General features: G+C 38.2%; 1 protein-coding gene across 4 annotated transcripts; it reads left to right on the forward strand.

The window, feature by feature from the left end:
* Positions 1 to 858: 858 nt before the first annotated feature.
* Isca1 (iron-sulfur cluster assembly 1) lies at positions 859 to 23,759 on the forward strand. 4 transcript variants are annotated; one of them, XM_078047386.1, is made up of 5 exons: positions 1,950 to 2,161; positions 8,836 to 8,939; positions 9,506 to 9,559; positions 13,810 to 13,915; positions 16,287 to 16,585. In XM_078047386.1, exons 2-5 carry the CDS (start codon positions 8,934 to 8,936, stop codon positions 16,433 to 16,435), a joined length of 315 nt encoding a protein of 104 aa, XP_077903512.1. In that variant the 5' UTR covers positions 1,950 to 2,161; positions 8,836 to 8,933; the 3' UTR covers positions 16,436 to 16,585. The 4 variants fall into 4 exon arrangements, with proteins under 4 accessions (XP_077903511.1, XP_005337495.1, XP_077903512.1 ...); XM_005337438.5 differs by lacking the exon at positions 8,836 to 8,939 and having other exon boundaries at positions 1,949 to 2,161; XM_078047385.1 differs by lacking the exons at positions 8,836 to 8,939; positions 9,506 to 9,559; positions 16,287 to 16,585 and adding an exon at positions 18,061 to 23,759 and having other exon boundaries at positions 859 to 2,161; positions 13,814 to 13,915.

Below are 23,759 nucleotides of genomic sequence, written 5' to 3' on the forward strand. Positions count from 1 at the left end.
TCCACTGGCAAGAAGATTATGTAACTTCACGCTTAAAAGCAAAACAGCTACCCAAGTGAAAAACTGAATAGTGTGAATTTCAAAAGGAAAGAAGGGCTTTTAAACATACATGGGATCCTAGGGCTGGGATTTGGCTCAATGCACTTGCCTAACATGAACCAGGGTTTGATTCCCATCATCAAAAAACCCACAGGAAGGCTGGGTTTGTGGCTCAGTGGTACAGCACTTGTCTAGTATGTGTGAGGCACTGGGTTTGATTCTCAGCACCACATATAAATAAATGAATAAAATAAAGGTCCATCAACAACATATATATATATATATATAATTTTTTAAAACCCCACAGGATCCTGAATTAGGAAATTAGGACTAGATTTTTTAAATAGCATCTAATGCACTATAAGTTGGAGAATTTTGAGTTTTAGCACCACTTATAATAGACAAGCTGGTTCTTTTGCCCCCTCAGTTCAAAGTTGTAAGGCCAGTAGGACACAATGTGCAACAAGGTGCTTTTCAAACCTGTAAAGTGCAGCTTTTCAGTAATTGAAAAAATTATGCATGGCATCTTTTAAATTTTACTTTTAAGAGCAGTTTTAGTTTCATCGCAAAATTGAGCAGAGTACAGAGTTCTATATATCTCTTGTTCCCACACATGCCAACCAACCACTCCCATTATTCTGCACTACAATAGTATATGTGTTAAAATCAATAAACCTGGTTTGACACATCATTATGCAAAGTCTGTAGTTTACATTAGGGTTCACTCTTGATGTTGTACATCATATGGGTTTTGAAAACTAAACAACACGTCCATAGTTTCACAATACATGGCATCTTCATTATCAATTAACTATCTTTATTGAGTGCTGTTATGTGTCTGCACTCTTCCAAGGGTTTTTTATGTATTAACTTGTTTAATCTTCACAGTATCTGTAGGAGGAAAGGTATCAAAAATAAATACCTTATCTATCCCAAATCACCCAAAGATGAAGCCAAGACAAACCCACTACCCTACTGCCTCTCAACCCCCCATTTTCTGTTCGTATTAACAACAAAAAGTCCTGTGGATGCAATTCCTCTTCTGAAACAGGAAGACAGACTACCTGATAATTGTGAGGTATCCTTTCAGACCTTGTATGTTCCAGAGGATCTCTTTCCATTATTAAAATACTGAATAATAATCTACCCCTTCCCCATGCACCACGCCACAGAATTCCTGTCTATCCTAAACCTTCCCTTGTTTAAGTGGCTTCCCGTGTATGCCTGGGATACAGTGCCTGGTGTTCAAGAATGTTGCTTAATTAAAAGGCAGAATTATGCTCCTGAGCAGCCAGACAAGGTCTCACAACAGGTACTGATAGGTACCCTCTACAAACGTGACTATTCGCCCACTTACTGTGAAGCTGGGTTCCACATTCAGCACCAGAACAAAAATTGCGTTAGTCACCATCCTTTAGCATCCCCAGCAGTAGAGCATGCTAGAGGTGGGAAAGAGGGGAACTGCATAATACACAACTCCGCAGCAATTCTGTGCTCTTAATAATTGCCAAGTTGGACAAAAGGGAAGGGGAAAAAAATGGATGTAGATGTCAGATTATCGGAACGGTTCTCCTTTAGAGAACAAAACTCCCAGGGGCGCTCTGAAGCCTCAAGAGCCTGTTACTGATTGTTACAGGAGGCGATGGCGCCGCACCTCGCCCAGCAACCCTCCTCAGAAGTCAGCGAGGTCGGAGGTCATGGCTTGTCCCCCATCTGCGCTCCACGAGGTCGCGCCGACTCCGTGCTCGGCAGTGACGGCCTACCTCCCGTGTCCCTGCACCCACCGGGGTGATTAACAAACACTACAAGCCAAGCCGCGCGCAGTCCTAGAAGCTGCGTGCAGGGCCACCCGCAGAAATCCGCCCCGCCCCCTGGCCCGTCACTCACACGACCCGCCCAATGGCGGGTACGGGCGGGGCGGGGCGGGGCCCAGGGCGCTGTGCGCCGGAGCTTGTGGCGTCAATGCGCCCGCGGTGTCCATGGAGAGAGGTTGAGGTGGCTGAGCTCCGGCCCGAGGCACCCGGGCGCCGGGACGGCGAAGATGTCGGCCTCGTTAGTCCGGGCCACTGTCCGGGCTGTGAGCAAGAGGAAGCTGCAGCCCACCCGAGCCGCCCTCACCCTGGTGAGTGCACGCGGCGCGTGGCTGGGCCTGTGACATTGCTCACGTCCGCCCCCTGCCAGCAGAGGTCAAGGGAGCCGGTTCGCAGGCCGCGGGCACGTCCGGGCGCTGGGGCCGCTGAGTTGCTGCAGCACCGCCGTTTTCCCGACTGGCCCGGGATTGAGCGGTAAACAAGCCCCAGGCGGGGCTTCTACGGGGCCGCGGCGTCCGGGGAATTACGCTTCCCGGCAGGCTCTGCCCGGGCGGGGTGGGGGCGGGGAGGCTGACGGTGTGTGTCAGCGCGAGCCTAGCGGCGACCCTGCGACACCCCAGTTGCCTTACGTCTCCTTCGCTGAGATCGGACGTACCTAGTGCCACGTTTGCCAGGACGACACCAGGAGTCCTGCCCAGGAGGTGCGTGGGTAGGGGCGAGCCCCGGAACCTGCCTGTGCGAGAGGCCTAGAGGTGATAAAGCCCCCACCGTCTCCGAGGTCTAGGCTGCGGCGCACAAAGAGTTACTTCCTGGTGTCTGTGGTAGCAGAGGCTTTTTGAAACACCTCGTGAGCCTCCTGCAATCCTAGGGTTTTACAAAGGACAAAGGATGAAGATTTTCACGCTGAGTTCACAGCGTTTTCTGGGAGAGAGGTCAAACACACAGAAAGGAGACCAGAACGCAAACCACAGATACTTAAAAGAATTCACTGAGTGTACTGTACTCCCTCGGGACTGTGGATTTTTTTAGTTAAAGGGAAACTCGTATTACGTAGAATTAACCTTTCTAAAGGGTACAGTTCAGTGGTAGCACTCACAATGTTGTGCCACCATTTCTTCTATCTAGTTCTAACTCATTTGCACCTTAGTAAGCAACCTTATGATCAGTTCAACTTGTTCTCAAATACTGTTAGTTAATCCACTCTTTGGGCAAGCATTCGCCTAGAGACTGGGAATCAGAAGACCTGTTGCCATAAAATTAGTTGAAATAAAAGTCAAGTCGTGATCAGCTGGAAGAATTTATTTTTACATCATCAGTGTTTAGGCCCTTGAGGTTACCCCAATTATATTCATACTGTATTCTGTAATACTTTTCTGTATTAGCCAGTGCATTTTCATGTGTGGAAAATGTATCATGGAATCTACAATTTTCCAAGATCTAGAGAACTAACTAAAGGGCACAGCTCATACTTTGTGTCTCATTTCAATCTTAGTAAAAATTATTCAGACTTGGAAAGAATTCTGATAATAGTAGATCTAAGAAAAGTCGGAAGGTAAGGATGGTTTTCTGTCATTTCTTTTTTCATCTCCGTATGGCAAGTTATCTGTTCCTTCAGAATTTCTGTGTCATTCCCTTCCACTCCATTCTTATTCTTTCAGCAGATATATCAAGATCTACTCTGGTTCAGGACAACAAATAATGAATTTCCACCCTTCATGGGCAGTCATAAAGAAAGCTTTTGCCATCTCTTACTAGGAATAATAACACATCTTATAATCTCAGGCTAACTACCTCTCCCCTCTTGCTTGCTGCTTCTTCAGTACATGTCATCATAGCAGTTGTCAGGTTTCAGGGTCTTCCATGTTTCCTGGCTTTACTCTAGGAATCTGTTATCTAAATCCTAAGTGTTATGACTGACTTGAGAAGCTTCTTTCCCTATGATTTTCTTAGGAGATGGTGGGAGAGAAAAAGCACATTAGTGCTACTTTCCACCATGATCTGTATTAATGGGCTGTCAGTCAATTTAGTCCTAGTATATGTACCCTTATCTCAAAACACTATGGCCTGTATTGTGTTTGGTTTTAAACCCAGAATGTTATGTCAAGCACAGAAGTAGGGAAGTGATCAAAGGCCTAATAAATGGAGAAAGATAAGAGCACCCAAAAGAAGAGATAGTATAATAAAACAAGAAAGAGATAAATTTTCTTGGATATATAAATTTTTACATCAGGAATTTGACATGTTGCAGCATTCAAAAAGGAATGTACTTGTGGAGTCTACCTCAGATCAGAAAGGCTAGGAAAAGCAATTGATGACATGAAAAAATTACCAGATTGTCTGCATTAACTTGTGTTGGTTCTGAAGAGAATTGGTGGATTGTTCAAAACAAGTGTTTAGACTGGTGATAAATTCCCTCTGTAACTTTTATGCAAACCATGAGTGGTCCCTTGATTGACAAGGAATTGAAAAATGCAATTGAAATCATAGGAGCCAGAGTGACATATGATTACAGAACACAAAGATTAAACAGGCACCTTTATTTCTGGCATTTAATAAGTCAAAATGAGTGTAATCCTAATTTAGGATTATAGATGACCCACACTGTACATAAAGTACAACCAAAGTTCTATAAGATGATAATGGTACACTGACAATATTTGTTGTTGAAACATGAAGAGAAGTTATGTACAGAGGTGTCTTGGGGCTTAACTTTCTAGTGGAACCTGGTTGATTGAGAAGGGTTTAGAAATGCTTAATATTTAATAAGCTATAATTCTTTGTATCAGAACCAGAAGTCCTTTGAAACAGTGACCAGGAACTAAGATTTTTACATGAAGGCAATTTAGGAACTATTAAAACATTGGGAGTAGTTCAATAGTAGAATGTGCTTAGCTTTCACAAAGCCCTGGGTTCATCCCCAACATCAAAATAATCACAGAATTGTAAGAATAAAAACATGGTTGGGGCTGGGGTTGTAGATGAGTGGTAGAGTGATCGCCTTGCACATGTGAGGCCCCGGGTTCTAGCCTCAGCACCACATAAAAATAAAATAAAGTTATTATGTCAAACTACAACTGAAAAATAAAAATTTTTAAAAACACAGTATGTATATAATATCCAACACCTAGAAAGTATTCAATAAATGATGGATATCTTTATTACTGTGTATCAAATGAGAAGAATGATATGTTAAAATTTTTAATGGAAGCTGTTAAAATGTAAACGTATACTACAAATATTTTATAAGTGTATGTGTAATTACATGTGAATAGAAGATAAAAGAAAAACACCCTAATGCAAGTCATAGATCCTAAATAGTAGTGTATCAAAATATACTCATTGCTCATTGGTTGCCATTTACCTAAAATCTTTTAAAAGTGTCTTTTCCTATAAATATAATAATAAAAATAGTTTGGAAGTAGATCTTTTTTAAATTGGGCCAAAATATCTTAAAGATAATTCTCTCGCTTTAAAAAGAACTTTTCCTAGTTGGGTGCCATGGCACATACCTATAGTCCCAGCAATTTAGGAGAGGATTATAAATTCAAGGCCAATCAGGGCAACTTTACAAGACCCTGTCTCAAAAAAACAAAAAATTAAAAAGTTAAAAGAATAAAAAGGAGTAGGGATGAGGCTTAGTGGTAAAATGTCCCTGGATTCAATCACCAGTACCACCCAAAAAAAAAAAAGTTATGAGTAGATTAAAAGCCAACAAACATTATGTTTCAATGGATTTTAATAGTCTCTTAAATTTTAAATTCACAGACTAAATCTGAGATTAATTTTTAAGTCACAGTTAATGGCAATGCAATTAATATCAATTTTGGGGAGGTACTGGGGATTGAACTCAGGCACTCAACCACTGAACCACATTCCCACCCTTTTTTGTATTTTATTTAGAGATAGGGTCTCACTAAGTTGCTTAGCCCCTTGCTAAATTTCTAAGGCTGGCTTTGAACTCGGTGATCCTCCTGCCTCAGCCCCCCAGTCTGCTGGGATTATAGGTGTGTGCCACCGTGCCCTGCTAATTAGTATCCATTTTAAGGGGGAAATAGGGGTCCCCTAGTTGTCCTAGAGAATGCATTGGTAATGTAAGGCTGTGTATTGTTTGGTGGAAGATTTTATGCCATTTTCCAGATTGATTTCCCTAAACAAAAAGTTGCCAAACTATGCAAACAGTCCTAGGGCAAAGTAAGATATTTAGCTTCTGCCTTGTACTTGATACACAAAGTCCTTTTTTTGGAGGAGGGAAGGGGGATTGAATTCATAGCCTCAAACATGCTAGGCAAGTATTGTACTACTGAGCTATATCCCCAGCCCTAGAAGGTACTTTTTATAGGGAGAGATCTTTTTTAAATTTTTCTAATTTGTTTTAATTAGTTATACCTGACAGTAGAATGCATTTATGCACTTTGATATATCATGCATAGATGGGATATAATTTCTCATTTTTCTAAGTGTACGTGTTGTAGAATCAAATTGGTCATGCAGTCACATATATACATAAGAAAATTATGTATATATGCAGTCGCATATATACTTAAAGTAATAATAACAGAACATTATTTCGTTCTACTATCATTCCTATCCCCACATCCCCTCCCCCTTCCTTCCCTTCCCTCTACCTAATCTAAGGTAACTATTCTTCTCTAGTACCCCAATCCCCTTATTGTGAATTAGCATCCACGTATTAGAAAAAACATTCAGCATTTGGTTTTTTTAGGATTGGCTTATTTCACTTGGCATGATAGTCTCCAACTTCATCCATTGACTGGCAAATGCCATAATTTCATTCATTCTTCTTTAAAGCTAAGTAGTCCATTGGAAATATATATATATTCACATACACACACACACACATATATATATATAAAATATATCTCACATTTTCTTTCCATTCATCTATTGAAGGACACCTAGGTTGGTTCCATAGTTTAGCTATTGTGAATTGAGCTGCTATAAACACTGACGTTGGCTGCATTACTGCTGATTTTAAGTCTTTTGAATATAAACCAAGGAATAGGATAGCTGGGTCACATGGTGGTTCCATTCCAAGTTTTCTGAGGAAATAGAGATCTTTTTTTTAAAGGACTTGTTCATTCTGACATCTTAAAAAAAAAAATCAATCACTTCAAAATTATTAGAACCATCATTTTCCCCTTGGTTGAATACTCAGTTAACTGTGTTATATACATCAGTAGTAACATTCCCTCAATAGAGCATGTTTTGTTTTCACCTGACCCAGGAAAGTTAATGGTTTTTTTTTTCTTTTTTTTTTTTTTTTTGGTTCTTATAAATACAGCTTCCAGGCACACAATCCTGTTTTAATGTTACTTTCTCATTGATTCCTTTCTGTATACAATATAAACATCAACAACCTTTTGATAGACCATTTGCTATGACTTGCTTCCTTTTATTGTGTTTAAATGTTTTCTACTAGGAGTTGAGGAAAGAAGAAAATATATAATTTTGTAAAACCAAATTTGATAATTTAGAAAATCACATGGAAAGGAGGAAAAAGAAAAAACTTGGAGCTAGTGGAGGAGGAGAGCCCTATGTTTTCTTCAGCACCTGGACTCTCTGCACCTTTTACCAGCCACACTAAACCAAAATTACCCATCAGTTTTTAGTTTGAACAAATATTTTTCCACGGTTATGCCTTTTTTTTTAAACAGATATCTTTTTTTTTTAATTTGACAGGAAGTAGATTAATTTCTTAAGCACACACCTAGGAAATATGCCCACAAAAATTTACAAATGGAAAATAAAGCTTGCTTTTATTAGCATCCATTTAGAACAGTGAACAAGCACTTTAAAAAAGTTTTAATAAGTATCTCTCTAAAAAGTTGATATTCTGTCGTCTCAAAAAAAAAAAAAATGCTGTAATTCTGCTTTTGAGCATTTCCTTCTAATGCCCTCTGTGTTTTGTTACTCTACTCCTCTTCTTATACAACTGTGGGAAAAGGCCTTTAGAAGCCATCTGCCAAACAGGAATGGTGGTGCACTCCTGTAATCCCAGCAACTCAAGATTCTGAGGCAGGAGGATCATGAGTTCAAAGCCAGCCTCAGCAATTTAGCAAGGCTCTAAGCAACATAGCAAGACCTGTCTCTAAATAAAATGTAAAAAGGGGCTGGGGATGTGGCTTAGTGGTAAAGCACTCCTGGGTTCAATCCCTAGTACCAAAAAAACAAAAAAGAGAGAGAGAAATAGAAGCCATCTGCTGATGGTGAGTTTTTTCTCTCTTTTTTTACAGTAACATAAGAAATACAGACCTACACACACATATCATACATTAATAACTTAAAATGGTTCACTTATCTAACATCTGCTTTTTTTATTTTTTTTTAAAATGCTGGTATCGACCTTCTAAATTGACTTCATGACCCTTCTAACTAGGGTCCACTCTGTGTTTAAGCATTCTCATCATCTGACGCGAGCCCCAACCCAGAAAGCACACTCCAGGGCCAATCCTTGGGTCTTTTCCTCCAGTAGAAACTTGAGTCCTGGCTACAGTTTACTACTAAGCCGTAGGTCATAATATTGACATCAGGAATTCACAAAAACCAAAGGACCAGTATAGCATTGCTAGTTAGAAAAAGCTCATAAATCAGAAACTAGGAAATACATCATCTCTTCATTAATAGTTGAGCTTATTGTGCCTAGCACTGTCCTGAATGCCTTTCCTGAATTTGAATATGTTATCCTCACTAGAATCCTAAAGAAGAGGGACTGTTATCCATATTTCACCAGTTAAGGGACTAGGAGTCAGAGAAGCTGCTTAACATAACTGCCTTGGAGGACACCAAAGAAGTAGACCAAAAAGCCCCCAGACTCTTCTCAGTAGCCTCTTTCCCAAGAAGTTTGGTTTGGTAATGCTAACCTGAGGGCACAGAATAGGTCATCATATTTTTCTCATGTTGAGGATCACTGAGCCAGGTTAAACTATTCTTCCTGAGAAACAATAACATTTTTATCATTGTCTAGTTATGTTCATCTAGGTATCCAGAGATGTTGGTTTAATTCACATTGAAAACCTATGTGAGCATTTGATGTGACTGAGAAGCATACCTTGGGTTTCTTCTATGCTGGTAATACTCTTTCTTCTGTGCATTTTGATGGATTTGGATTAGATTGTAAGTTTGCACTCTCTTGCTTGCACACACTCTCTTTCTCTCCCCCCCCCCACGTGTGTGTGTGTGTGTGTGTGTGTGTGTGTGTGTGTGTGTCTGTGTGTCTGTGTATAGAAAATAATAATCAATAGAAAAAGCACCAGAGAGGGTTGGCTTTTCCACTGAGATACTTGATTTTGTTCATTGGCATTCTGTGTGTCTGGCAGTGTGTTTGTTGCTGAGCATACAGGAAGGGCACAAAATAACTGCTGCCTAGGAAAATCACATTTGTAATATAAGTAGATAATACAGTAAGTATATGAGAGAACTAACCTATTTAAAAGGATGTTGCTAGCAATTTTGACAAAGAGGTTTTAATTGAGCAGACCTTCATGTGTTTGGGTATAAAAGCCACAAAGTATCTTGGCAAGAATGAAACAAAACTTTCACATGAATTTGCTAAAGACAGACTTTAATAGTCTTTAAAGACTATTCAAGAATGCTAGTTTTATAGCTAAAAACTTAATAACATTTTCATTTTTCAGACACCTTCAGCAGTAAACAAGATAAAACAGCTTCTTAAAGATAAGCCTGAGCACGTAAGTAAAGCCTATCAAATATGTACTAAAAAATTAAAGTTCTCTTTTCAGAATGAATATATTTTGTGACAATGTGCTTTTGTTAATTAGAAATTTTTTTCTTTTCTTTTTTTCCGTGGTGCTAGGGATTGAACCCAAGGTCTCACTATGCTAGGCAAGCCCTCTCCCACTGAACTACACCCTCATCCCTGCACATGATTTTTAAAAATTCAAATAATACAGAAGGGGATATTCAGTATAAAAGAAGTTTCTCTCAACTCTAGACTCTTCATTGTCATTCTTCCTTCCAAAAGCAATCTCTTAGTGTCCTTGAAGAGATAATAATATTTGATATGGCCAAACCAGGACTTCTCTGCCTTCACACAGTTGATGTTTTATAGTGTTTTTTAGGATATTTGACATCATCTCTGGCCTCTACCTACTAGTTGCCAGTAACACCCTCTTCTCTTTCTGTGACAACTAAAACCACTGCTCTACACTCTTCTTATTATTCTTGTCTCTCTATTACTATTTCCCATATGTGCTATGGTTACACATTGCTTTTTACCCTTAATAGGCTTGAAGATCTTTCTATGTCACTGTGCAAAGGTCTGCCTCCCCCACTGGGCATGATAGTGCAAGCCTATAATCCCAGCAGCTTGGGAGGCTGAGGCAGGAGGATCAAAAGTTTAAAGCCAGCCTCCTCAGCAATGTGTCAAAGCCCAAAGCATAGTGAAACCCTGTCTCATATAAAAAATAACAAAGATCCAGGTTAAGGTCAGTGGTTAAGCCCCCCCCCTCCCCCGTTCAATCCCTGGTACCCAAAAAAAAAAGGGAAAGAAAAAATCTGCCTTACTTTCATGACTTTGTATAGTGTATTTTATACATTCATTGTTTTCTTTAACCAGTTCATTATATTAAGGGTCATTTGGGTTGTTTTCCTTCATTACTGCCACAAACATCATTTAACAGCTATTTGTTTAGGAGAGGTGTGTATGCCTGGCCCTTGTTATGGACCTGGAAGCATGACATAGTGTACCTGTTTCCGGGAGGTAGAATTGTTGAGTTAGGGATGTGTGTATCATCTTAATTGTAGTGCATTGTTAAGGTTTAATGGTATACTGTCAAATCACTTCAAAAAATGAACTGTCAATAGTTAATATTTAGCCTACAGAGTTATTTCTGGGTTCTCTTGTACAATCTATACATTACAAAGTAGTGGGAGTTCTCAGCACTTCCCTCCTAAGAATTAATAAATGCTGACCAATGTTAGTGTTCCAATTCAGTTTGAATTGGAACAGTATAAATTGGCCAATTGAAACAGGAAGTCAGTTTGTAGATTTAAAGGATGTTCATTCCTATTGACATAAAACGGTATCATTTACAGTATGAACAATCCCTTTTCCCAACTGTAGTTACCTAAAGCTGTGTTTTCATAAACTTTTTTATTGGCGCATTATACTTACATGTATTAGTGGGACACATTTCAACATATTCATATATGCACATAATATAATTTAGTCAGTTTCATTCTCTAGTGCTTGCTTTCCCTTTCCTTCTCTCCCTTGTTTCCCTTGATTCTCTTCCTTTACTGGTCTCCCTTCTATTTTCCTGAGATTCCTCTTAACCCACTTTTTTTTTCTTTTTTCTTTTTCCTCTCTATCTTCCACATGTAAGAGAAAACAAACAAATCTTGATTTTTGGTGTCTGGCTTATTTCACTTAACATAATGCTCTCACGTTCCATCTCTTTACTTGCAGATGACTTAATTTAGTTCTTTATGGCTAAATAAAAACCATTGTTTATATATACTACATCTTCTTTATCCATTTATCTGTTGCTAGACACCTAAGCGGGTTCCATGAATTCCACTACTATAAACATGGGTATGCATGTATGGCATAGTATATATGACATAGTATATTGACAAATATTTATGATGGGTGCTTCAGGAATTAATCCTGGCAGTTTATTATTTTTCATTCTGAATATGTAAAATTCCCTCATACATTTTCTAAGCTGTCACTCTGAAGGTGAATAAAATTTACCACTCTATGATTGCTTTTATAAAGCAAGCACATATTGCTGTCTTTCAGAGAATCAGGATCTATTGGTGAAATAATACTTAAGATAATAATACTTTGTATACTAAAATGAAAAAGCAGGCTCTAAGGCAGAGAGCATAGATTGATATTAGAAAATTGCATTAACATAGATATTAGTATTTAAAAGTGCTGTTTGGGCACTTTTTTAATTTTTTTTTTCTTGATACTGGGCATCAAACACAGGGCCTCTATTATGCTAAGCACACATTACCACTAAACTATACCTTCTTTGAACATCTTATGTTTGCATTGACTACAGTCTTTGCTTTCTGAAACTTGAAAACATTTATACAAGTCTGCCCTAGGATTTAGTCTTTTGTATAGAGGTAGCATAATTTCCAGGTAATAGCCTATGAAACTTAATGAATCCTAACCAGAAGGAAACATCCAGAGAACTTCTCACAGAATGAGATGGAACATTCAGAAAGTACATTCTTTTAAAAAGGCATCTTTGCCATCAGGTTTTTTTGTTGTTGTTTTCTTTCTTTTAAAAAATACACTTATTTTTTATTTTTTTCCCTTATTTTTGGCATATTATTATTTTTTGTTGTTCTTTTTAGTTAAAAGTGATTTTTCTTTGCTATTTTTTCTTCTTGTGTTGGAATTGAACCCACGACCTTATACATGCTAGGTGATTTTTTTTTTTTAATTTCTAAGGAAAAAAGAAGGCAGAGTAGAATTCCATCAGAATAAAAGATCTGTGGAATAAACAGAGGGAATTAAGTGGGAGGGAAAAAAGACAAGATAAGGGAAGAAAAGAACAATTGAATGCATCTATCCTAACTTTTCTTTTGTACATATATGAATATATCGAAGTGAATATCATCTAATATTATGTATAACTAAAAAAGAACCAGTAAAGAAAATATTGGGCTAGGGTAATGGCTCAGAGGTAGAGCGCTTGCCTAGCATGCACAAGGCACTGCGTTTGATCCCCAGACCACATAAAAAACTAAATAAACAAAATAAAGGTATCGTGTCCATCTACAACTTCAAATAAAAAATGTTTAGAATAAATACTAAGAAAAAATATCTATTTCTAGCCAAGTATAGTGGCGCACACCTGTAATTCCAGCAGCTGGAGAAGCTGAGGATCATGAGTTCAAAGCCAATCTCAGCAACTTATTGAGGACCTAAGCAATTTAGCAAGACCCATCTCTAAATAAAATATTTGAAAAAAGTCTGGGGATGTGGCTCAGTGGTTAAGTTCTCCTGGGTTCAATCCCTGGGACAAAAAAAAAAAACCAAAACAATTCTTTTTTTTTAATTTCTAAATTGGATGTTCAGTAGTAAGGGTCAGTTAATTAACATAAGAGCTGAGGTCGCAGCTCGGTGATAGAGCATTTACCTAGCAGGCTTCGCCAAGGCCCTGGGTTTGATCACCAGCACTGCAAAATAAATAAATAATAATAACAATTAAGTGAAATATTATGTGGCCATTACTTGCAAATGATTTGTGAAAGTAAATTCCATGGGGAAAATGATGTCTTAAGTATATACGACTAGAGGCAGGGGATATGGCTCAAGCCGTAGCGCACTTGCCTGGCATGCGTACAGCCAGGGTTCAATCCTCAGCACCACATACAAACAAAGATGTTGTGTCCGCTGAGAACTAAAAATTAAATATTAAAAAAATTCTCTCTCTCTCTCAAAAAAAAAGTATATACAACTAAATATAGAATAAATTTTAATTTCACTGTAATAAAAATATTCAAATTATATATGTGACAAAGACTGGAAAAAACTGGGGTGGGTTCTGGTCTGTTATTGTTTTTTGTACATCATTGGTTTTTATTTTTTTGGATACCTGCTAATGTTATAATAATTATACAGAAATAAAATTTTTCAAATTCTTATTTCCTGTTTCCTACAGGGTTTTTGTTATTTTGTTTTTTGTACCAAGGATTGAACCCTTGGAGTACTTTACTCTTGAGCCCTTTTATTTTCTGTTTTGAGATAGGTTTTACTAAGTTGCCCAAACTGACTTCAAATTAGGATTATGTGCCACCATGATCTGCTCCTACAAGAACACTATTTATAACCAGAAATCTAATATTTGTTAACTTATGAGAAAATAATAGTAATAAATAGCCAATATTTTTATTAGTGTGATTGTTTAATCTGTTCAACTTTAAAACTGAGTTTATATTTATAATTCTTTTTCAGGTAGGTGTGAAAGTCGGTGTCCGAACTAGGGGTTGTAATGGCCTTTCTTACACTCTGGAATATACAAAGACAAAGGGAGATTCTGATGAAGAAGTTGTTCAAGATGGTAAGTTTTTGACAGATTTTTCTGGACACTTTGTTTTGCTTAAAATTTTTATCCTTGTAGCCAGGCACAGTGGTACACACCTGTAATCCCAGTGACTCAGGAAGCTAAGACAGAAGGATTGCAAGTTCAAGACCAGCCTCAGCAACTTCATGAGGCTCTAAGCAACTTAGTGTAACCTGACTCAGAATAAAAAATAAAAAGGGATAGGGATGTAGCTTAGTGGTAGCTTAGTGGTTCAATCCCCAGTACCAAAAAAAAAAGAAAAAGAAAAAATAGCTTTGTGAAGAATGAATTAATGATAGAAATAGAAATTATATAAATAGTGCTCACTGTATGCTAGGTATTGGTTAATGAACTTAAATGTTATATGATTTATATTTAGCAACTTAATTAGGGTGATACCTAATTAAATGTTAATACCTTTATACTTTTGTTTTTAATTCATTGGGTTTTGTTGTTATTGCTTTTATTGTTATTATTTGTTTGCTTATTTATTATACCTATTTTCTGTTGAAGAAACTGAGGTATGGAGAGGTTAAATAATTTACACATGATTACCCAGTGAGTAAGTGGCCTAATGAAATGTGAACCCAATCAATTCAATTCTCTCCAGAGGCTGTGCTTTTAGTAACCAATAGGTTAGTTGGTAAGTTGTTTGTTTTAACTCTGAAAGGTCATTATTGTGTCCAGAAAGATTTTAAACTTCAGAGTGAACCTACCAACCATTTTTGTGTGAAGCAATAATTTTACATTTATGTCAAATAAGTAATGCTTTTTAAAATTCATACTCTTAAGAAAGTCTTTTTTCCAATTTTTATTAAAATTTTCTGTTTTTTAATATATTTAGCACCAACTCTCCCAACCAAGGATTTGATAAAAACCTATTTAAAGGAAAATAAATAATGCTACCACTATGAGAGAACTTGAGTGTTCATGATTTCATGATTTTTGCCATGATGGTTTTCTGCATTGGAAGTGTGCTCTGGGCTAGTTTGCAGTCTTTGCCTACATGGAGGGACAAGGTCTAGATTCTTAAGTGTTCTTTTATCTTATTAAACTGACTTCAAGAAAGACATTTGTTAATATTTTAAATCATTTTTAAGACTGACTGAAAATGTCATAAACTTAAGATTTTCATCTTAGAGAAGACCTGTATTTACCTATAGTTCATATGTAGGTAATGACTCAAATGACTCAGTTTCTTGTAAAGAAGAAAGCTGCTTTTTTTTTTTTTAACCTATAGTTCATATGTAGGTAATGACTCAGTTTCTTGAAAAGAAGAAAGCTTTTTTTTTTCCCCTCTTCAGTACCAGGAATTAATTAAACACAAGATTGCTTAACTATTGAGCCACATCCCCGGGCCTTTTATATTTTATTAGAGACAGGGTCTCACTGAGTTCCTTGGGGCCTTCCTAAATTGCTGAGGCTTGCTTGGAACTCACAATCTTCCTGACTCAGCCTTCCAAGCCGCTGGGATTACAGACATGCGACACCATGCCCAGCACAGGAAGAAAGCTTTTTAAACTGATTGTATTTGCCAAAATGTTGACTTCTATCTACATAATTAGTAAGGAATATTACTCATTTCTTGGCCCATAACCAGAACTATTGTACTGATCTGGCTTATTAAAATAGTCCTATTTTTCTCACAGTCCTCTGGATATTTGACACTTAGCTATGTGTTGAGAATATAGATGCCATTACAAGGTATTTGTAATTTTTATTGGCTCCATCTTTACAAAACAGTTACTAAGAATACACATATTTTTTTCATTTTTCAAATTGAAAAAATTGAAGACATAATCGTTTTGCTCGGTTGACATAAAATTTACTTGTATAAAACTACCTTCCCTTATATAATGTGGGGGACATAGGAGATTGACAGGAATCTGGTGGAGGGTTTTTTTGTTTGTTTGTTTTTTCATTGCTGGGGATCAGACTCAGGGCTTCGTGCATGCTGTGCAAGCCCTTTGCCTCTGAGCCACATCACCAGCCTTCTTAATTTTTATTTTGAGACAAGCAAGGTGTCACTAAGTTGCCCATGCTAACCTCAAACTACAATCTTTCTCTCTCACACTTCTCACACTGGGATTGCAGGAATGCACAACCTGTCAAGCTCTGACTGCTTTTCATTAGTATAATTGTTTAATCCGAACTACTTTAAAACTGAGTTTATATCTTTAGTTCTTCTTTCGGGTAGGTATCAAAGTCTGTATCCAAACCAGGGGTTCAGTTCGGTCACCAACTTTGAAACCCATTCAGAAGCTTCCTGTAGAATTTTGTTAGTGGTTACTATTTAAAGTTCACGGTGCTTTGAATCAAGTTCCATAGGCTACAGGCTTTATATGACCCATGTTTTCTTTTCCCCAAGGAGTCAGAGTGTTCATCGAAAAGAAAGCACAGCTGACACTTTTAGGAACAGAAATGGACTATGTTGAAGACAAATTATCCAGTGAGTTTGTCTTCAATAACCCAAACATCAAAGGAACTTGTGGCTGTGGAGAAAGCTTTAATATTTGAAACCTCAGGACTCCTCTGGCTGTAAACTCCAGGAAAGCTTGCTGAAACCTTGGAGCTTGCTGAAGAAATCATGTCACTGTCACATGCCTAAGGTTTATAATATGTGGCCACCTTGTGAGGAAAATAAAGTGATGCATTTTGAAAATGGAAGCCAATATGTTAGATTCCAGAAGACATGATATTTATTCTCCATATGGGGCAGAAAATGAGAAGCCATTGCTCTTTTTGGATCATTGTTATGTAAAGAAAAAAATCCTACCCTACACTTAATTCTCGTATTCCTTTCTGTTAGAACCAGTTTCAATAATACTGCCTCCCTGACAGTAATTCACAAAACAGGTAATGTGCTTGCTAAATTTGTATCAAATGGCTTGAATGTGCATCTCCATGGGCATTTTCCCAACCAGATTAGTGGTTCCCAAAACTCAGAGGTGAGAAGTCCTTGACTACTGATAGTAACATGGCAGTGCATTGTTTTTCTACCCATATTGGCATGACCTCTTTTTTTACATTTTTATCAAAATTGTCAAATGCCTCATTTGTATACCCTTCAACAGTACTAGGAAAAAGACTTCCTTAAAGTGTAGTGCAGAATAGTTCCAAATGATGAGAGAAAAAAGTGAGGAATATTTTATCCACCTGTTTTACGACTTTTTTTTTTTTCCATCCTAAGAGTCTGCTCAAAGCCTACTTAGATTCTTTTAGTTGTAAGGTCTCTTAAAAACCATCTAACCCATTCCCCTCAATTCTATATAGGAAGAAACAAACTCCAGGGAAGCTGAAGGCCACTTGTCCACATTGCTCTGCAACTAGGAGAGAGCTTGGGCCCTACCCCATCACCTCATCCTCATAGGGAACACTTGTGCTCAGCTTTCCAAGGCAGTGAAGGGAAATGATAGTGTGGCTTAATCTGGTCAACATTTGGATAGAGTTTCCTTTATAAGTTGATGAGATCCTATTGTGTTTTATTTTGAGAGAGGGGACAAATATTATTTTAAGTCTTTTTTATGTGAATCACCATCTTGTTTCTTTAAAACTTAGAAACACTGGTCTACACTAGTAGAGAATATATTACAGCAGCCCAGACCACTCCATTCTTTTAAGGTATAATAGTGACTATAAACCAGAACATGGGGGTCTTTACTTAAAATTCTCATGTGTACACTTTCTGGTTCCTAGGTCCAATTGCTAAAATTTTTAAATATTACATTTTGATCACCAACTTTTCTTTTAAAGAAGCCCTTTTTTCACTTAGTCTACTGATTTTCCTGGGTTTGACATATTAAATATTCTCTAAGATGATATGCTTTTTTTGAAAGCTGATTCTCATGAATTAAAGTAGCTGAGTTCCTTTGTGTTTGTCCAATTTACTAAAGTATCTGACACAAAATGCACCAAAACTTAGAGCAGCAGTTCCATGTATATGTTCATGAGTTTGTATTGATAATATAATTGTTGATCTACTCATAATTTGTGCAATACTGTATGTAGAGATTGAGTTATCAATTAAAAAAAATGTGGCCTCTATGTGATCTAAAAAATGCCTTTTGTTGAGGGAGAGGTTTGGGGTAGGAGTTGCTAAAGCTACTAATGAATAATTGTGCTTTTTTTTTTTTTTTGCCCAGTCTCCACACAACCCCTGAGAGATCTCCTCAAATTGTTCTCATCACCAAATAGCCCTGCTGTTTAACAACCATCTTCAAGAGGAAAGAACATTATTCCCACCAAGAATGCTTTTCCCTTCATGATTACTTCATCTAAGAAGGCACTAACTTTATTTCAGGCATAGTAGTTAGCCCTGGCTTTCCATTAGTCTCAGGGTTTCACAGATAACAGAAATTGTTCTGTACTTTGGAGATCTTAAGAGTTGATAAATGAGGCAGACTCCAGTGCAGGGTATCAATATGGTAAATGTTGCTAATGATAATGTTTACTGCACGCTTACTGCATGCCAGAAACTGTTCTTACATCTTCATGATAGCTAGAGAAGTAAAACTACTAATTGTCTTTTTCATACATGGGAATCTATAGCAACATGAACAAAATATTTCACTCAAGTAATATAAGTGGCCATATTAGGATTAATATCCATGTCCTCTGGCTCCAGTGTCTATGCTCTTTGTGTGTGTGTGTGTGTGTGTGTGTGTGTGTGTGTGTGTGTGTGTGTGTGTATGTGTTTACTGGGGATTTAATTACCACTGAGCTACATCTCCTCTTATTTTTTATTTTGAGACAGAATCTCACTATGTTGTCCATGCTCCTGCCTCAGCCTCCTAAATTCCTGGGATTACAGGTATACACCACCATACCCAGCTCTAAGTCTAAAGTACTGTAAGAACCAATAGAGAGGGTGCACTTGTACAAAGGTATCCTCGAAGCTATGACCCATCAGCTGAGTTTGGAAAGACTAAATAGAGTTTTAGGGAAGAGAATAAACCAACTAAGTGGTTTTTAAAAAGAGAGAAGCTAAGCACTGAGGAAAATGAGCTATTCACTGAGGTTAGAGGATGAAATGGAAGACCTGGGATACCTGACTTTGTATTGCAGAGTTCTGTAGGAGTTGGCAGCACTGAAAATGTTTACAAGGGAGTCATCAGAAAACCATTGCATTCAGAAGTGTCAACCTCGTACTTCTGCGTGCAAAGTGAGCTGGCTGATAAGGGCAAGAGGGAGGTACTGCAAAACCCCAGAGAGGACCTGCATTGGGAAGCTTAGGAGTGAGAACTCCCAACCTCAACAAGCTGGGTTTTTTGTGACTTTGTTTATACGTACAAGTAATAACATAGATTTTTGGTTTGGGGTTTTGTGTACCATAATATGGAAATATTAAAGACAGGAACTGAATCTCTTCTTTAATGTTCATTTAGCACCAGACATCATTATTTTTTTGTAAAATAGCCCTTCCTACAGCCATAACAGGACCATATCATGCAAGCTTGAGCCCTAAGCAGGAAGGTTCTGTTTGTCTTATTTCACATTCCACTCACAGATCCTGGATATCCTTGTATCCATGAGGTCATGTGGCAGTGCCCCTAGGTGACATGTAGACTTGAATGACAGATCTCCTATTTTACAAGATTGATGAAAGAAGACCACTCTTCCTTATCAGGGTGCTAAATTGAATGGATGAGGCTACAAGGTAGTTAAAAATACCCCTTAAAGAATTTCAGAAGATGAGCCTTCTGTGCTTTGTTGTTCAGAGCATCTCCCAGCCCCCTGTTGCTGGACCTACAAGAATGATTTTTTTCATCAAAAAGGAAAAGGGGGTAGGGGTGTTGAAAAACCCCGTTAGGTTGGGAGCAGTGGCGCACATCTATAATCCTCACAATTTGGGAAGCTGAGGCAGGAAGATCACAAGCTTGAAGCTAGCCTCATTAATAAAAAGCACTGGTGATATAGCTCAGGGGTAAAGTGCCTGTGGATTTGGTTCCCAGTACAAAAAAAAAAAAAAAACCTACAAGATCCCTAAGATTCCCAGTACTTCCTAGGATTTATTTGGCAGGAAATGCCTTTAAAAATAAAAAAGGCCTTGTCATGTTTTCATAGCTGAGAGGTCAGGAAATACAAAAGCCTGTGATGTTAAGCTGAGTCTTGGCACTGTCTCATTTCAGCCTCAAGGCAGACATAACATGGGCCAGAGGCAGTATCAGCCCAAATTCAACAAAACAGCCAGTATGAGGCAGTGCAGACTAGGGTCTGGGCACAGAAAGGAATATGTTCTGGGTTGAGATAGATCTGAATTTGAATCAAGGTTTCTATCATTTTTATGGCCATGAGACCTGACATAGGTTACTAATTTCTCTTAGTTCATTTCTCCATGTGGAAACAATCAGGATGTTTGGGGGATTTGATGAACTAACTACACATAAGCATCATTCTTTTAAGAAAATCAATACATTATCATTCTCATCCCTTTTGCCTGATTTCCTGTGCCATATAATCTGCCAATAGGTTATATCAATCAGAACAAGAGCTTAGGGAAATGAGAATTTTAACACAATAGAAAATTATTGTCCTATATTAAAATCTAGGGAAAATTTTTCTCTATTTCCAACAAATAAATGGCCACAGTAACTTGTTTGAAAGAACAATAAGTGACTTGTAAATATACAGAGAAACCTGCCTTAATCAGAGACCTATTTTGAAAAGCCAACCCATAGAACTCCCAGGTTGGAGAAGGGAAGAAGAGCCACCCTGCCCTGATTCTCTTCTGAGATACTGAGCCCTTGTGGGTTGTAAAGTCACTGGGATGGTCCTCCCTCACTCCCCAAAGGTGAAGGCCACATTTCTTAGCTATAAGGCACTGCATTTGATCTTCAGCTGGTCAATGGCTCTGTATCAGCACTCCTCCTCCTTCCATAGCCTGAGTGGCATTCCATTACTTCCACTCCCGTTCATTGTTTTCCATGGATTCCTTTTTTCGTTTGTTTGGTACTGAGGATTGAACCCAGGGGTGCTTTGTCACTGAGCTACATCTCCAGCCCTTTCTATTTTTTGAGACAGGGTCTTGCTGAGTTATTTAGGGCCTAAGTTGCTGAGATTGTCATGAAATTTGTGATCCTCTGTCTCAGTCTGCCCAGTCACTGGGATTACAGGCATGCACCACCACACTCTACTAGATTCCTTTTTGTTTTGTTTTATTTTTAATTTAATAGTAGTAGGGATGGAACCCAGGGCCTGGGATACGAGGCAAATGCTATCCTACTAAACAACATCCCCAGCCCAGATTCCATGTCAAAGCAGTTCTCAAACTTTGAGGTACAAATAAATATGGGGATCCTGTTAAAAGCAGATTCTGATCCCCAAGGTCTGGAGTAGGATCTGGGGTTCTGTATTTCTAGCAAAGGCCCAAGTGAAGCTAATCCTATTGCCCTTCAGACCACCTTTGATTAGCAAGGTTTTACAGTTTTATATATTTTTTTTGGTGGGGTGGTACTGGGAGTTGAACTCAGAGGCAGTAGACCACTGAGCCACATCCCCAGCCTTACCACGCCCCGCATGGTTTTAAAATACTTCTCTCCAAATGGGCCTGGTTGAAAGTAATAATTGGTGCCCACAATTGTTTTCACTAAGTACCCTTATCCTTTAGATATGTGACATGTTGAAAATATTTCAGGAACCCTCAACCCCATTTTCACTTTGTAGTTTCTTGGTCGCTAGGGTTCCCAACACAGCCCCACTTGTTTTAGCCAGCAGAAGAACCCAGTCACCCACAGGGTCCACAGTCATTCTTACCCTAACATTTCTGAACCCAAGTTTTCCCAAATAGAAAGACCACATTTGATGTCTGAGGAAGACAGAAAAGAAAGGGAAAGACTCATGAACCTTCCTTTCTTCTTTGAACGGCTATTTAAAGGTGTCATGAGACCTTGCCTTTCTCAGGAGATATGCTGTATCTCTTTCTTTTTTTAAATTGTGGTTGTGATTTTAAAAACATAAAATTTACCATTTTTTAATTATATAGCTCTGTGGCATTAGGTACATACACATTATTGTACAATCATCACTATCATCCATTTCCAAAACTTTCTCATCCTCTCAAACTGAATCTGCTCTTATTAAATACTTAACTCCCCACCCTCCTACCCCCCAGCTCCTGGCAACCACCATTCTACTTCCTGTCTCTATGACTTTGACCATTCTATGTACCTCATATAATACAATGTTTGTCTCTTCATGTCTTGTTTAGGAGATTCATTAATTTTTTTCTTCTTTATCATCATGAGCCTTTGGCTTAAATATTGACCAGTTATTACCATCATTGTTGACTCTGTGTTGGGGGGGGGGGCGCGGACACTGGAGACTAAACCCAGGGCTGAGCTACATCTCCAGGCATTTTGATTTTGATTTTGATACAAGGTCTCACTAAGTTGCCAAGGCTGGTCTTGAACTCACCATACTCCCTCAGCCTTCTGTGTAGCTGGGATTACAGACATGTACCACCATGCCTGGCACCCTTCTTGAAACCTTTCCAATGGAATCCTTAATTACTCAGCTATGAAATTGTCCTTTGAAGATGTGTTGATTGATGGCTATTTATGATCAACTGGGGGCCATTTCTAAGAAAAGCATTAAAAGTTTGTACACTGCACCAATGTAGCCAAAGCTCTTTACAAAGACACTGAGCAGACACCTTATAGCAGTAATGAAACATGTCAAATCTTGTCCAAAAAAATTGAGGTAAGCTGACCTATTTGGTGCTGCAACAGACCTTTTCTTGGTCTTTGTTTCTTTATTTTCCAATATTCCATCCATTTCTCACTGAAGCAACGGCTGGTGGCATATGTGTATAATCACAACAACTTAGGAGGCTAAAGCAGGAGGATTGCGAATTCGAGGCACCCTGACCAATTTAGCAAATTCCTGTCTCAAAATAAAAAGCATAAGGGCTGTAGTTCTGTGGTTGAGTGCCTCTGGGTTCAAACCTGAGTATCTCAAAAACAAAACAAAGCAAAAATTTTATCCTATGCCTACTATAGAACCTTCCAAGATCAGGGAATTCCAGAGTTGACACAACCTCTGTGGCTTGAAAGGTAGTACAAATGCAATTTGCTAAAAATGAGTAAAGCATGTGGAAGATTACAGAGAGGCTGTAACAAATGCAGTTGTTTTATGATTTCCTTTAGATATGTGACATGTGACAGGGTGGCTGTTAGTTCCTCATCCTTAGGACACTCAAATGGAGACTGGGCAAACCCATTGCCTGGTTCAGAAGAGATTTATGCATAACTCTAATTATTCTTCATAATTTATGAAGGATAAAATAAATCACCCCATTCCTACCAGATAAGAATCTGTTATTCTCCAGAGTTTCATTTTTGAAGGTAAACCTTTCATAGTAGAGAAAGATAGTATTTACTTCAAACAAAGCAACTTAGCATTAATCATTTTATAGAGGAGAAAACCCAGATTGTTTTAGGAAATTATACTTTGCTCCTGACATAGCAAATTTCTATGTATCTTAAACTTAAAAACACTACAAAAATTCAAACCATAGTTATTTTCCTCCTGTTAGAGGAAAACAACAAAACAATATCAAGCTAGGTGCAGTGACACATGCCTGTAATCCCAGTGACAGGGCAGGCTGAGGCAGGATTATCACAAGTTTGAGGTCAGCCTCTGCAACTTAGTGAGGCCCTAAGCAATTTAGAAAGATCTTGTTTCAAAATAAAAAATTAAAAGAGCTGGGGATGTGGCTCAGTGGTGTAGCACCTCTGGGTTCAATCCCCAGCACCCCCCCTGAAAAAATCAAGTTTGTATCATAAAAGTGAAATGAATAAATTTGGGCATGTAAGTGATCAAAATAAAACACTCTTTCTCACTA

Source organism: Ictidomys tridecemlineatus, chromosome 4 (genome assembly GCF_052094955.1).
Source record: "Ictidomys tridecemlineatus isolate mIctTri1 chromosome 4, mIctTri1.hap1, whole genome shotgun sequence".
NCBI lineage: Eukaryota > Metazoa > Chordata > Mammalia > Rodentia > Sciuridae > Ictidomys > Ictidomys tridecemlineatus.

Coding starts and splice junctions, on each gene's coding strand:
- Isca1 (XM_078047385.1), top strand. CDS start 1,939: ATGGCGGGTACGGGCGGGGCGGGGCGGGGCCCAGGGCGCTGTGCGCCG. Junction 2,162..13,813: donor CCCGAGCCGCCCTCACCCTG/GTGAGTGCACGC, acceptor TTTTTCAGGTAG/GTGTGAAAGTCGGTGTCCGA. Junction 13,916..18,060: donor TGAAGAAGTTGTTCAAGATG/GTAAGTTTTTGA, acceptor TTTTTTGCCCAG/TCTCCACACAACCCCTGAGA.